Genomic DNA, 12,541 nt, shown 5'->3' with positions numbered 1-12,541 from the left:
GTGTTTGTAGTTATTTTCGCTGAATGCGTGTTCACATCGCAGCTCTTGACCACGAAAAATGAAGTCATACTAAGCAATCTGTCTTCTGTGCATTGATTGTAATGGTTTTCAATTTTCTGATTTCTTTCAGAACTTGGCATGGCTCAGAGAAAGTTTGCCCAGTGCCTGGGAGAGTTTCAGTTTGAGTACATTGGAGATGCAAAGACAGATGATGAGAAGTGCATCGGTGAGTGTGGGTTTGTCTCCTTACATGGTGGAAACTAACCACTAGTTTTGTTGCCACTGCACAGGCAAGTACTGTAAATGTTTGTTTATGGTTCTCTCTGTACCAGCAAATTAAGAGCTGCTCTTGGTGTGCAACTGTGGTGGGAACAGCTGATCATTATAATGTGTTTAAAGCCACTGTAAGGGAGAAAGAGGGGAGGAAAGATGACATTTATCACCATGTGTTTTTTCTCCTTCAGATGAGTCTTTGCAAGAGTTCTCCTTATTCCTCAAGAACCTAGAAGACCAAAGAGAGCTAATGGTGAGAACAATCAGTCAGGACCTGCTTGAGAGCAAGGGAAAATACCTGTGTGTGTCTGGCTGTCTGTGTGGTATATTGCAATTAAATTATTAAACTGTGTGTGCCAGCACTGTGTGCATTTCCCCCAGCCTACATGTGTTACTGCCCATATTAGGTAGCTGAATCTATTAGCGGCTAATTCTGTCATGCACCAGAGATCTGGCTGGTGCTCCTAATATGATTTTCTCCAACATACAGAACAGCCTCAGCATCCAGTAACACAGAGCAAAAGCAGTTCCCTGAGTGTTGACAGTGTTCAAACTGTTGTTCTATTGTTCCTGTCTAAGGGTCACTGTCACAACACCTGCCTGGGGAGTGGCTGCAGAGAGGACAGGAGTGCTTTTTCATTTAATTACAACCAAGCTTTAAATACCAGGACAGATTCACATGAGCTACTGCTAGAAACAAGGTCCACCACAGTACAGCTGGTTACGACATGCAGCCATAAAACTAGCTTCTGCAAAGGGAGGCCTTGTTAAAGTTGCAAGTTTATAAACCACACAAATCACACATCTTATGGTGAAAGATACAACTTAATGAAAGGAGGACTGTTTGAAAGGTTAAAGTGGGTCATGGACTGCTGCAATAAAGTGCTAAAAGTTTTACATAATCCCTGAGATTTATTTGTTGTAATGAAGCACTCAATTTGAAGACTTTAAAAAGCATGCTGTAGACTTGGTAACTCTGATTGTTTGTGAAAATACTCTTAAAAGAAATCCAACTAAGACTTAGCAGGGATGCAAAATTTAGTGTTCTATAAACAGCCATTGTCTTGTAATGTCTGCCTGTAGTGTCTGAGGTTTAGGAGTGGGCCCGTATTTAGGAGCTGAATGAGATGACTGTTTTAACGTTGGGCTCAGACAGTAATGATAAACACTCAGCTGGGCTCAGATCAGCACTGCTCAGCATTGTGGAATGACATCACAGTGCAAAGTAAGGCAAAGTGGGATGGGCATGCAGGCTGAGACGTGTCCTGCAGCCTGCACAGCAGAAGCACTGGAGGAATGAGGAAAAATACAGTGACTTTATGAATGCATTAAGGGCAAAGAGGGAGATACTTTTAGAGATGGAGTTGCATAATCTCAGCTATGTAATTCAGCATATTAAGGCCAGTGGGGCATCAATCATAAGGCAGCACCCTTAGAGAGCAAAACACTATACAGCTGCCACTCTTTAAACATACTTAAGACTGAGAAATGTTGTAACGTATCAAATATCAGCAGGGTTAATCATTAAGTTGTGCAAAAAGCAAAGCTTTATTTCGACTGTTGTGTCTTTGTAGATGAGAAACATCACAGAGACCTTAATGAAGCCCCTGGAAAAATTCAGAAAAGAGCAACTTGGTACAGTAAGGGTAATGTATGATGCTTCATTTCTTCTTCTAACATTTAGCTAATCTATTCCCAAGCTTGGTGTACCCTAAATTGTGAAATACTCCATAATTTTCAGCTTAATTCTAATCACATATGATTCATACCATGCCATTGCCCCTAAGAATGACTTAGTGTCTAATTCTCCTCATGTGTTTCTGCACTTTCCTCTGTACCCCCCTCAGGCGGAAAGAAAGAAGTATGAGAAGGAGACAGAGAAGTACTACAGCTCCCTGGAAAAGCTTCTCAATATGTCAGCGAAGAAGAAAGAGCCACAGCTACAAGAGGTATTTCCCTTTGCCTGAACTCTTTGACAGATACACAAATTAAGCCATGTTTATATCATAATGAGATGAAAAAAGCAGATGAAAAAAGGTGTCTTGTTTGGTTTGAGAATCCCTGTTTTGGGTTGTAGTCTTTGTGCCAAAGGGGGGGAGCCAGTGTTGTAAAGCCTGTTGGACCGTCTGAGTTTCCACTGACGTGCCTTGCAGCAACAGTTTTCCTGGCTTGTTCAGAAAGGAAACGTGTACTCACTTTTGTTCTACTTCCAAGGTTAAAGCCGGTTTGTAGTAGGTTTTGGGAATTCTTAAAGCTACAGTGCTATGGCTTAGACTTAAGGAGTGTATGGAGGATATTGAAATCTCTCCCTTAACAATTTTTTGTCTTTGCCATGTTGCCAAGTAAGGATTTTTCCATATGTTGTATATGCCAACCACTTGAAGCTGTTGACACTACTTCTGCTCACTGTTTCTAAGTAAGACACAAGAAGGCCTGCACTGAGTCCAGTTACACTGGAAAACAACAGATCTTGATCCTAAGTCATATACTGACTGTATAGGCTGTAAAGTCAGCGTTTATCTAATTTATTATAAAATGATTAAACATTTTAGGTACTTGTAGTTGTAGTCGTAGTAGTTGTAAATAGTATATAGTGTGGACAGTATATAACTGATAATTCTCAAAGAATACTTTACATTTGTTTAAAGCAGCCTACAGTTTAATTTCATAAGTCCCCTCTAGAATTCTGTATATTGAGCTACGAGTTGTGTAACATTATAAATCAATCTTATCCTTTTTGTATAAACATCCTGTCTTCTCCTGCAGGTAACTGAAAAATAACTTGCAACCAAACCAAAAACTCCGGTCCAAAAATATGACAGTGTAGAAGTGCTAAAATCTGCAGTTTGTCTTCCATCTAAATATCTTATTACTCACTGGTGAACACACTGTTTTTTTTCTAACACCCCAGTTTGGAAGATATCAAGAACACAAGTTCGTCCTATCAGAGTCACCGCTCAATTAATTGACAGGCAGGCGCCCTATAGCTGTTAGTGTGGAGGCTCAGAGCCTGCCCAAATTCCAGCATGGTCGTGGTCGCCAGTTTGCTTCAAAACTGTTTGAGAAACAGACAGGTAATGTCACAGAAACTACATCCATTTATTATACAGTCTGTGCTTGCAACCCAATATTACCTGTATAAAGTCAATCTTCAGGGCTGAGGTGCATTATGGGCCATTAGAAAGCCAGTTACATCTATATGTAGGCTAGTATATGATGCAATTTTACCCCATTTTGGTTCCAGATAAAGGTACTTTTTTACAGCCTTCATGACACATAGTTCTTTGAAATTACATTATAAGAAAAACACAGGAAAATAAAAGTAAAATTCATATCTCTAGCAGTGACTCACGAGGATCTACAATAAAAATACATTTTGTGCAATCAATAATATGTACTCAGTCTGTTCCCCAAACATCTCTTTGATATGTCTATTTCCAATCTAGCAATGATAAAGAAATGACTTATTTTTTAATAAGCAGGACACTAAAGATTTGGGATACAGATTAATAAAAGACTATTTTAAAGGGTTCTGACACACAAAACCTGGTTTACTTCAGCTTTTTTTCTTTTGTTAAGTGCTCACCCTCTCTGTGCTGTGTGTGTGTATGTGTGTGTGTGTGTGTGTGTCTAGAAGATTTCATATGCTGCTTTTGTCGGACAAACATGTTATTTGTGGCTCTGTATATCAACTTAATGTGAGATCCATCTGTATTTGATGAATCACCAAACAGAACATTTTTTAGGCTGCGATGCCATAACATAAAAATTTAAAATTGCAGTGCACTATAATGTTTCTCCTCTGCCTCAATAACTCTGTCCGTCTCTATAATCATCGCGGTGTGTGTTCTCCCTCTCTACAGGCAGACATCCAGGTGGAAACCATGAGGCTGCACTTTCAGGAGGAGTCACTGGACTATGTTTGCAAACTGCAGGAGATCCAAGAGAGAAAGAAGTTTGAATGTGTGGAGCCGGTGAGTGACTAACCTCAGCGATGTCAACAGGAGGAGGTTCATGTTTCACATTCATAAAAGCTGAAAGCAAAACTAAAAGTATCAAATGGGGTTTCTGTCTCACACTCAATTTATCAAAAAAAAAATCACGACTGGGTATTTTAGGGGTTTTTCTGGGTATCTGTTTCACTTGCATGACTCTGAGATTGAATTATACACCACTTATCTGTGTTTTTCTTATTTGTGATTTTTTTAGATGCTGGCCTTTTTTCAGACAGTCTTCACCTTTTATCATCAGGGCTTTGAGCTCGCAAAGGACTTCGACCATTATAAAAGAGCGCTGCAGATCAACATACAGAATGTAAGAAATTTTCATGCTTCATCATTTTTTAATTCGTAATAAGGCTAAAAAAATAATCAGCAAATTTTGAATGCTGCTATTAGCGATGATATATTTTCTCTTTGGGAATTGAGATTTTCCTGAACCTGACTTTGGATTTTTTGTTTTTGACCATTAAAAGGAAAAATGCTCTCACAGTCCACTACCAGTAACTGGATATTAGTTTGGTTTGCAGTGGTTCCTATTCAAGGTTTAAAACAAGAAGTGTCAGGAAGTGACTGAAAAGAGTGTTTGTTGTCTTCTTTTTCTTCTCAGACAAGGAATCGGTTTGAGGGCACTCGGTCAGAGGTGCACGAGCTGATGAAGAGGATCAAGGAAGCACCTCAGGAATACAGACAGACCAGCTCCATCAGCTGTGAAGGCTACCTCTATGTACAGGAAAAACGTAAGACCTTTATACTTTTAATGTGTTGCGGTTCAGAAATCTTTATTGTTACTGCTGCAGTACGCATGCCATCTACCCCTTATTTTCTTTCTACAGGGCCACCTCCCTTTGGCTCTAGTTGGGTGAAGCGATATTGCACATTTGTCAAAGAGCAGAAGATTCTGCACATGGTGACCTTTGACCACAGATCAAGTGGAAAGATTGTGAGTAGTAATTACTTTGTTGGGTTTTTTTTTTGTTGTTGTTGTTTTTTATTTTTTCCCCACATAGCTGTGGGTGTTATTTTTGTTTAAATTATTTTAGTGGCTTTTTCAGTAGTTAAACATTTTGATTTGGGTATTTAGTCCACTTAATGGCACTGAATACTTTTCTGGTGGGATTGGTGGAGACGGGAGGTGAAAACCAAATCGAAAACATTTTAAAACGGTAACATTTCAAACCCCCTTACAGTGCTGTTTGACATTGTATCTTCTGTTTTTCACCTCTATTATCTATGTTCACTGTGCAGTCTTTTACTTTATAAAATAACATCCCATTATGCAATATTTTTGTATCTGTCAGCGCAACTTTCTGTCCAGTAATATTTTTTTATTTTCACTTTCAGGGGGAGACAGAATCGGTCATACTTAAATCCTGCCTCCGCAAAACAACAGACATGCTGGACAGGAGGTTCTGCTTAGAGCTTGACATTACAGATAGGTATATCATTTCCTTTAAGTGTTTCTTGAACATACTGTAACTCTATCTCTACCACAGCTGAGTTTTGTTTGTCATAACTGATACACATACTCTACTGGAAGAATCCTCTTGAATGGCTCCTCTTTTTAACACTATTGAATACACCCATGTACCTTGTCCATAGTGGCCACACTATCGTCTTTAAAGCTTTGCTCAAGATCTTTGATTCCCAAAATGTTGCCCTGTGTTTTGGATCATAGAGGGCAAGAATTCGTTCCACCCTGCTCTGCTCCCCTGTTATAGATAGCATCTCATTTTATCAGACAACATACCCTGCCCTGCCCAGCTCTTTCTCTGTTGTATTAATAGAAGAGCAATACCCCAGATTTAGTGTTGTAATTCAAGTCCATGCGTCCATTCTGATTGGGATGCGTAACCTGATATTCATCTGCCCCACGTGAGTGAATGTCTCATAAACCAGCTGCGATGACTAAAAGAGCTTGTATTTGAACTTACTGCAAATCCAAGGTGTTGGTGTTCTTCATAGAGTTCTTTTTAAGGCGCAATTCATGTCTTACATTGACACTGATGTCCTCTGATGGTCTACTATAAAATGCCTCCAATACTGAATCCCCAATTCAAATGTGGTATTACTCTTTACCAGGCCCGGGACGGTGCTCACAGTACAGGCTCTGTCAGAGGATGACCACAAGTTCTGGATGCAGGCCATGGGTGGGAAGGAACCTGTGAGTCAGCCGTCTGAGCTATGTCATCATCTGGCACTCACACTTAGCTTATGTAGCCTGCCTGTCTGTGCTGCGTAGAAAACAATTCTTTTTAAGTAAATATACTTTGACATGTCTGAACTGAAGTTTTGGTATACATGTGTTCTGTTTCTGTAGATTGGACACTATCTTGGGAGGACTTACTCTAAAGAAAGAGGCAGTATGTTCATTTTCAGACTTTATGTTTAAATATTATAGAATATTAATTAGTTGTATTAGCACAAGGCTGTATAAATTTAAATGCTTGTTTTTTTCTTCCACCTGCAGTTGACGCCCAGCTGGATGAAGTTGGTTTAGATTTTATGAAGAACTCAATCAGTGCCATAGAGACAAGAGGTGAGCTTCAGATTAGCAGATATAAAAAAGCTTAGTTTGACTAAATACCAGGAAAGTTTACGATTTATTCTGATAAATTTAAACACAAGATGATAATAGGGGACATGGATGTATTGTCTTTATGTGTACAGAAGGGGGCAGAGTTGCGCCAATTTTAAAACGACAGGCTGACTGGCAGCTACTGCAGGCAGCCTATACTGCAGATACTTAACTATTTCAATGCAAAGCACTAAAGTTCATGTTATATGTACCAGTCTCCAAAGGCTTAGCTGACTTTCTTTTCAATGCAAAAATGTGCCTTCTAATAGAAAGTACAGAAAATATTTACTGCTGTACATGTATCTGAATAAAGTTGGCTCTGATTTCATTGAGAGCTGCTGTGCACTCTCCACGCACAGGTTTGTGTATCCATTTTCCCCTTTATTCTTAATGATTTCATCGTTTGTTCTTATTTGTCTTTTATTATAGGCTTTGATTTTCATTTTCCCTTTATGCCACTTTACAACTTCATAAGAATATTGCTTTACAATAAAAGAGCTCTTTTTGTTACTCCTCCTCAGGTATTAATGACCAAGGCCTGTACAGAGTTGTCGGGGTAAGCTCCAAGGTACAGAAGCTCCTCTCATTAATGATTGGTGAGTTTAAGTCTCTGCTGTTCTCTCTGCTCTTGAAATGTTCTTGCATAAAGACTGGATGAAGAAAGTTAAATTTTTAATTTGTATGCTGCTGCACTATCTCTGTGATATTCCTTTGCTCCTAGTTGGTTGAATGTGGAACAGTGACGGGTGTGTAGGTCTGTCGGATATTAAAAAGATTGTGACCGACATTAAGCCAATGATTCAGTCTGTCAGCGCTGTAACTCCCTATAATGTGCAACAAGTGCCTGGATGAATATTTGCCTAATGTCCATTCAGCTTTATATCCCTTAGACAGCGAAATTCTTCCCATTCATGTCTGTGCACTTTTGCTTCATTAACACACTACCTCTCCTGCCTTTTCTGGTTCCCTTTATTCCCCTCACTTTTCTTCAATTCCTTTCACTCAACTTCTTCCTCTGTAGAGCTTGTCCTCTGTCCCTTCCAATGCTCCCTGTCTGCTCTCTGGTTTCCTGCCGTCTCCAGCAGACACCGGCTCGCTTTCAGCTCTGTGTTCTGAATGACAACAAACTCGAGCAGCCACCAGCCTGTCTCAGCTTCCCTTCCAACACCCTCCAGCCTCACAACCTGCAGACTCATGCTGTAGACTCCCTTAACATTCATCTGCAGCAAGAAAAAGTTTCTCTAAAGTGTAAATATTGCAAAAGATGATATTCTTTGGTCTGGACTGTCCACAGCTTACTGCGAAAGGCATTGAAATACTGCGCAATCCAGTAGAAACACTGGATACTTTTACCATGCTACCATGAACTGAAATGACCTATTTGAATACAGAGGTAATGCTACTTTAATATCAAAAACACACATTCACCAACATTTCATGCATACTACAGTCCAGAGTGAGTGGGTGAGAAAAGCTTTAAACCCTGAAGAAAGACTTTTGGATCCTCCCACTCCTCCTCCTCCTCTTTTGCATCTCTCACCCACCGACATGGCCAGGGTCCAATCAGAGAAGGACAGAGCAATACAAAAAGAGTCTCCCGTCGTTCTACAGCACAAAGACAGCAGCATCTATTGAATGTCAGGCAACAGTATAACAGGAGGAAGATGGTAAAACTGTGCTCGGTCCATTTTACAGTATGGGATACAGAAGTATGGTGTCAGGATATGGCTTCAGTATAAGAGTTGCTGAGTTAGATGTCTTAGTGCTATACATATAATTGCAGAGTGGGGCAAATTTAAGGAATGCTGTCAGACTTTTCCCCGGAACTACTGGATATGGTCCACATTGTCTCAGTGGAAATGATTTGAGGTATTACAACAGTGGATGAATGAATGAACTAAAAGTGTTTAATGAATGAAGTTCAAGACATGATTGTGAGACAACTCTTGATAAAATACAGGGTTCGTTTGTGTAAACTACAAGAAACACAAGCTATGTCTCATGTTTCAAAGTTTTATAAAGGAAACAACAGCACATAAAGGAAACATGATCAAACGTGATGTCCTTGGTCCAAGTGTCATGTGAAGCCACAATCATTAGTGAGGTCAGCATCATGCATCCAAAACTGACAAATGAGAAATGTTAATCTTTTCCATGGCACCCTTAGTGTCTTTTTTAAGGGCCAGCTTTCTCTTCCTCTGCTCTTAAATTTTGTGAAGTTTGCTCTGCAGCATCTGGTCAATGAATGATATTTGACACAAAAACATGTCTGTCAGTTGAATTTTTTCAGTAGAGGCTGCTTTCGTGTGTTCTTAAATCATTGCTCCTCAGATTTACATCCTCTCTACTCAGTCCTCTCCCCTGAGCAAGAGCACAGCTAACTAATTCTTGCTTTACTGAGGATAGAGGAATGAGAATATAATTTTAGGGTGTTGGTGTGCAAAGACAAGCTACCAACCTCAATAGCCAAGACTCCTACAAGGCTTTTCCGTGGAATTGTTGAGAGCTGTGTTGGGGTAAAACTGAAGTGGCTCATATGAATTGTCTCATCATTAGATTCCTGCACATTTTTAAGCAGTCTCAGGCAGAACTTGAAAAGTGTTTTAATCTGTCGGTTGTATTGAAGGTTACTAAAATAAAGACAGATTAAAGGTTAGTCCCGAGCTTTTTTCTTTCCTTCAGACTGCTAGCCAATCAAAGAGTGGATGGAGTGGATCTTGAGTAGTCAATTTCCGGAAGTTACCAGGGCCTCAGTGAGGGGGGATTCTGAAGCTTTAAGATCATCAGAGGTGCTCCTGAAGGACCGGCAGCTTAAAGGGTCATAAGATTATTAAAAAAGGCAGAAGCAACTGAGCAGTAGCAAAGTACTAAGATTTAAGAGCTGGCACATTCAGGGACTGAGTCAACTCCTGTTACCATTTGTCAACCCCCCATGCTCTAACTGAATATACAGTATGTTGCACATCTATTTGTTGCTTTCTTTCTTTGCTGCCTTCAGATTTTACCAACCCATTTACTATTTCACCTATGATCAAATCCTGTTATTTACAGCTGTAGTAATGTTTCTTGGATCTACTTTTACTCTCATGGCACCCCTTTATCCATCCTCCATCTTCAGATTTTAAAACAGAGCTTCTTACTGTTTTAACTCTCCATAGCCAACAGCTATATCTGTCAGCAGACGCTATTGGCCTGTCACAGCTGACAGACAGTATTATGCAGTAGAACTGATTGATAATACAATGATAATAACAAAATTAGCATTCACTGTACATTTGCATAGTCATGTAAATGTAAAAGCAGTGCACAGTCATGAGCTAAATGTGAAGACCCTTCTACTTATAAAAAATTTAGAAATCAGCCTCAAAAACCCCAAGCTATGCCTTTACCTTTAAGTTCAGAGCTGCTTTGTGTTTCGGTGTTTTGAGATAAAGCTGTTTAATCTGCTTCTGCCAAAATGATGTTTTTGCACCTCTGATTTAACCAGTAACATACCTGTTTACGCTGGATAAGACTACAGAGCCTGTGCAGACACTCTCAGTCTCAATTCATACACGCTTACAGCAGCACAGCTATGGCTACTAACACTCCAAGAAAAACATTTGCCTTCAGAACTTAATATTGGACAGGCCATTTTGTGGACTGAGCGTACAGAGCAACACACGGTACTGCTTGTTGCAGCACTTGGAGGAAATCAAAAAACAAATTTTCTCTGTAGCTCAGACCACCTAACACCCACGAATATAAAGTCTGTGTTGACCTGAGCCCTGTACAGTACACGTGCGTGACTAACAACATTTCACTGCAACTGTAGCTCATCAGAGGTTACTTAAGATGGGACTAAACCACTGAATCTCCACACAACATAGCCCTGGAGTCCCAGTGGAGCTGATGAAATAGTCAGGGCTTAATTAAAGTTGTAATGAGTATAGAACCAGCAGCCCTCTACAAAGGCTGTAACTTCCTTCCATATCCACTGGGGGTAAACTCCACCTAGAGACTAGCAGCATTGCTGTATCCTCATATGACTAATTTCAAGTCACATATTTATACTTAATATTTGGACTTTCTAGACTGCCCAGGAAGTCATACAAAGGTTGTTTAATGAAGGAAGAGGTGGGCTTTGTTGAAGAACTTTATTTTCATTTTCTGATTAAAATCAGTGAAATGTTTGTGATTGATGCAGATGAGAAGAGCAACGAGGTGGATCTGTGCACCAGCAAGGACTGGGATGTAAAGACGATAACAAGTGCACTGAAGCTTTATCTGAGGTAAGAATTTGTGAGGAGGAAGACGCAAGCACATTAAAAAAATGTATAGGATTGAAAACGTTTTTTTGATTATTTACATGACAGTTTGGTGTAAATACTGCATAAAAAAGGCTACATTAACTGTTAGGTTTTTTTTAATCTTCAGTTCTCTACTCAATCTAATTTGGTTATTATCTGAATTCACATAGTTCAGGACTTTTGACTCAACAATACAAGTTTAGTTTTATAGTTTACTGTTTGACTTTACAGAGGGGCTATGTGTGAATTGGCCAATTAATATATACAATGTGACTTACATTTGGTGTATTATTGATCAGGGAATCCTCCAGATCAACCCCAGTTTTTGACGACAGAACCTTTATATGAATATATCTTTTTGGATGAATATTTCATTTGAATATGAAACATTCAATCTTTTGAAAACTCTTCAACAACCTCTTGACTAAATAGAAGTTAATTATGTTAAGTGCCCCAGGATAATTAACTCTGCACAAGGTCATGTCTCTTACTGTATGCCTGTTCCACATTCATCATCTGCTCCTGGGTTTACAGTGATAGATTGTGGGGGTGAAGTTCAAAGTTTAACTTTGTAGTTTTGGTGTAAGAGGGAAATATGTTTGGGTAATGTACAAGTAGCAGTAAATTGAGTCTGTTTTTTTATTTTTAATAGATATATGGTTGTATTTTCTGTTTCTTTTTTTCTTTGTACAAACAGAAAAAAAAACTGACAATGAGCTAAAACTTGGTTTCAAACGTTATTATTTGCCTTAAAAATAAGTTAAATGATAATGTGTTTGGAGTTATCTGCTCTTGCACAATTAAATAATGATTCTAAGAGTTAACTACATGATGATCAGCTACTGTGAGGAAATTTTTGTTGGCACTGTTTTTTTGTATTGTTTTGTTTTTTGTATCCATGTTTTAAAAAAGACGTCAGTATTAATTTCATTCTGTTTTATCTCTAGCTAAAAAACTCCTCACAGGAGTTTTGAGTGAAAAAACTCAGAATATTTGAGTATTTTTCTGTAAACAATGTAGCACCTTATCAAGCTTCAAGTGTCTGTTTGGCCCCTCATTCTTTTTTCCTGTAATTTCATGATGTTAACTTAATCTGTTGGAAATATAATTTTATGATGTACATAACATAAGCTCAGTACTGTTTTTTGGGATGAACTAAGTTTTGAGCTTTGACCCTCAGGTAAGCATGTTGATGTGATGAGAAATAGGCTGCCAGACTGAAAGGAAACATGACAATTTTTCTCAACTTCACAAACTAACATGGCATATCCAGCTTCTCTGGCTTGTCTTTTACGTTGTGTCCAGCCTTCTGGATTAAAGCAGGGTCAGTCTCGTTTTCCTCTGAGGCTAAGCACCTTTGGCCACTGGCCAGCTGCAGTGTGAAAGTACCTTCAGATGAACTT

General features: G+C 39.1%; 1 protein-coding gene across 3 annotated transcripts in view; it reads left to right on the top strand.

The window, feature by feature from the left end:
- Positions 1–12,541, top strand: part of arhgap10 (Rho GTPase activating protein 10) — a 54,114-nt gene that overhangs the window by 17,846 nt on the left and 23,727 nt on the right. For all 3 annotated transcript variants that reach the window (XM_074698085.1, XM_074698094.1, XM_074698077.1), the window contains exons 2-15: positions 131–226; positions 465–526; positions 1,848–1,919; positions 2,121–2,222; positions 4,137–4,247; positions 4,483–4,587; positions 4,882–5,011; positions 5,108–5,214; positions 5,616–5,710; positions 6,354–6,435; positions 6,592–6,634; positions 6,742–6,810; positions 7,371–7,445; positions 11,036–11,120. In XM_074698085.1, the coding sequence (XP_074554186.1) occupies positions 131–226; positions 465–526; positions 1,848–1,919; positions 2,121–2,222; positions 4,137–4,247; positions 4,483–4,587; positions 4,882–5,011; positions 5,108–5,214; positions 5,616–5,710; positions 6,354–6,435; positions 6,592–6,634; positions 6,742–6,810; positions 7,371–7,445; positions 11,036–11,120 (1,234 nt within the window). The remainder of the gene's footprint in view (positions 1–130; positions 227–464; positions 527–1,847; positions 1,920–2,120; positions 2,223–4,136; positions 4,248–4,482; positions 4,588–4,881; positions 5,012–5,107; positions 5,215–5,615; positions 5,711–6,353; positions 6,436–6,591; positions 6,635–6,741; positions 6,811–7,370; positions 7,446–11,035; positions 11,121–12,541) is intronic.

The sequence above is a fragment of the Halichoeres trimaculatus genome, unplaced genomic scaffold (assembly GCF_033239565.1).
Source record: "Halichoeres trimaculatus isolate MK-OKI-2021-1 unplaced genomic scaffold, fHalTri1.1 fHalTri1_scaffold_2, whole genome shotgun sequence".
Classification (NCBI taxonomy): domain Eukaryota; kingdom Metazoa; phylum Chordata; class Actinopteri; order Labriformes; family Labridae; genus Halichoeres; species Halichoeres trimaculatus.
The sequence above is the reverse complement of the archived record's forward strand: the minus strand, read 5'-3'. Positions and strand labels throughout refer to the sequence as shown.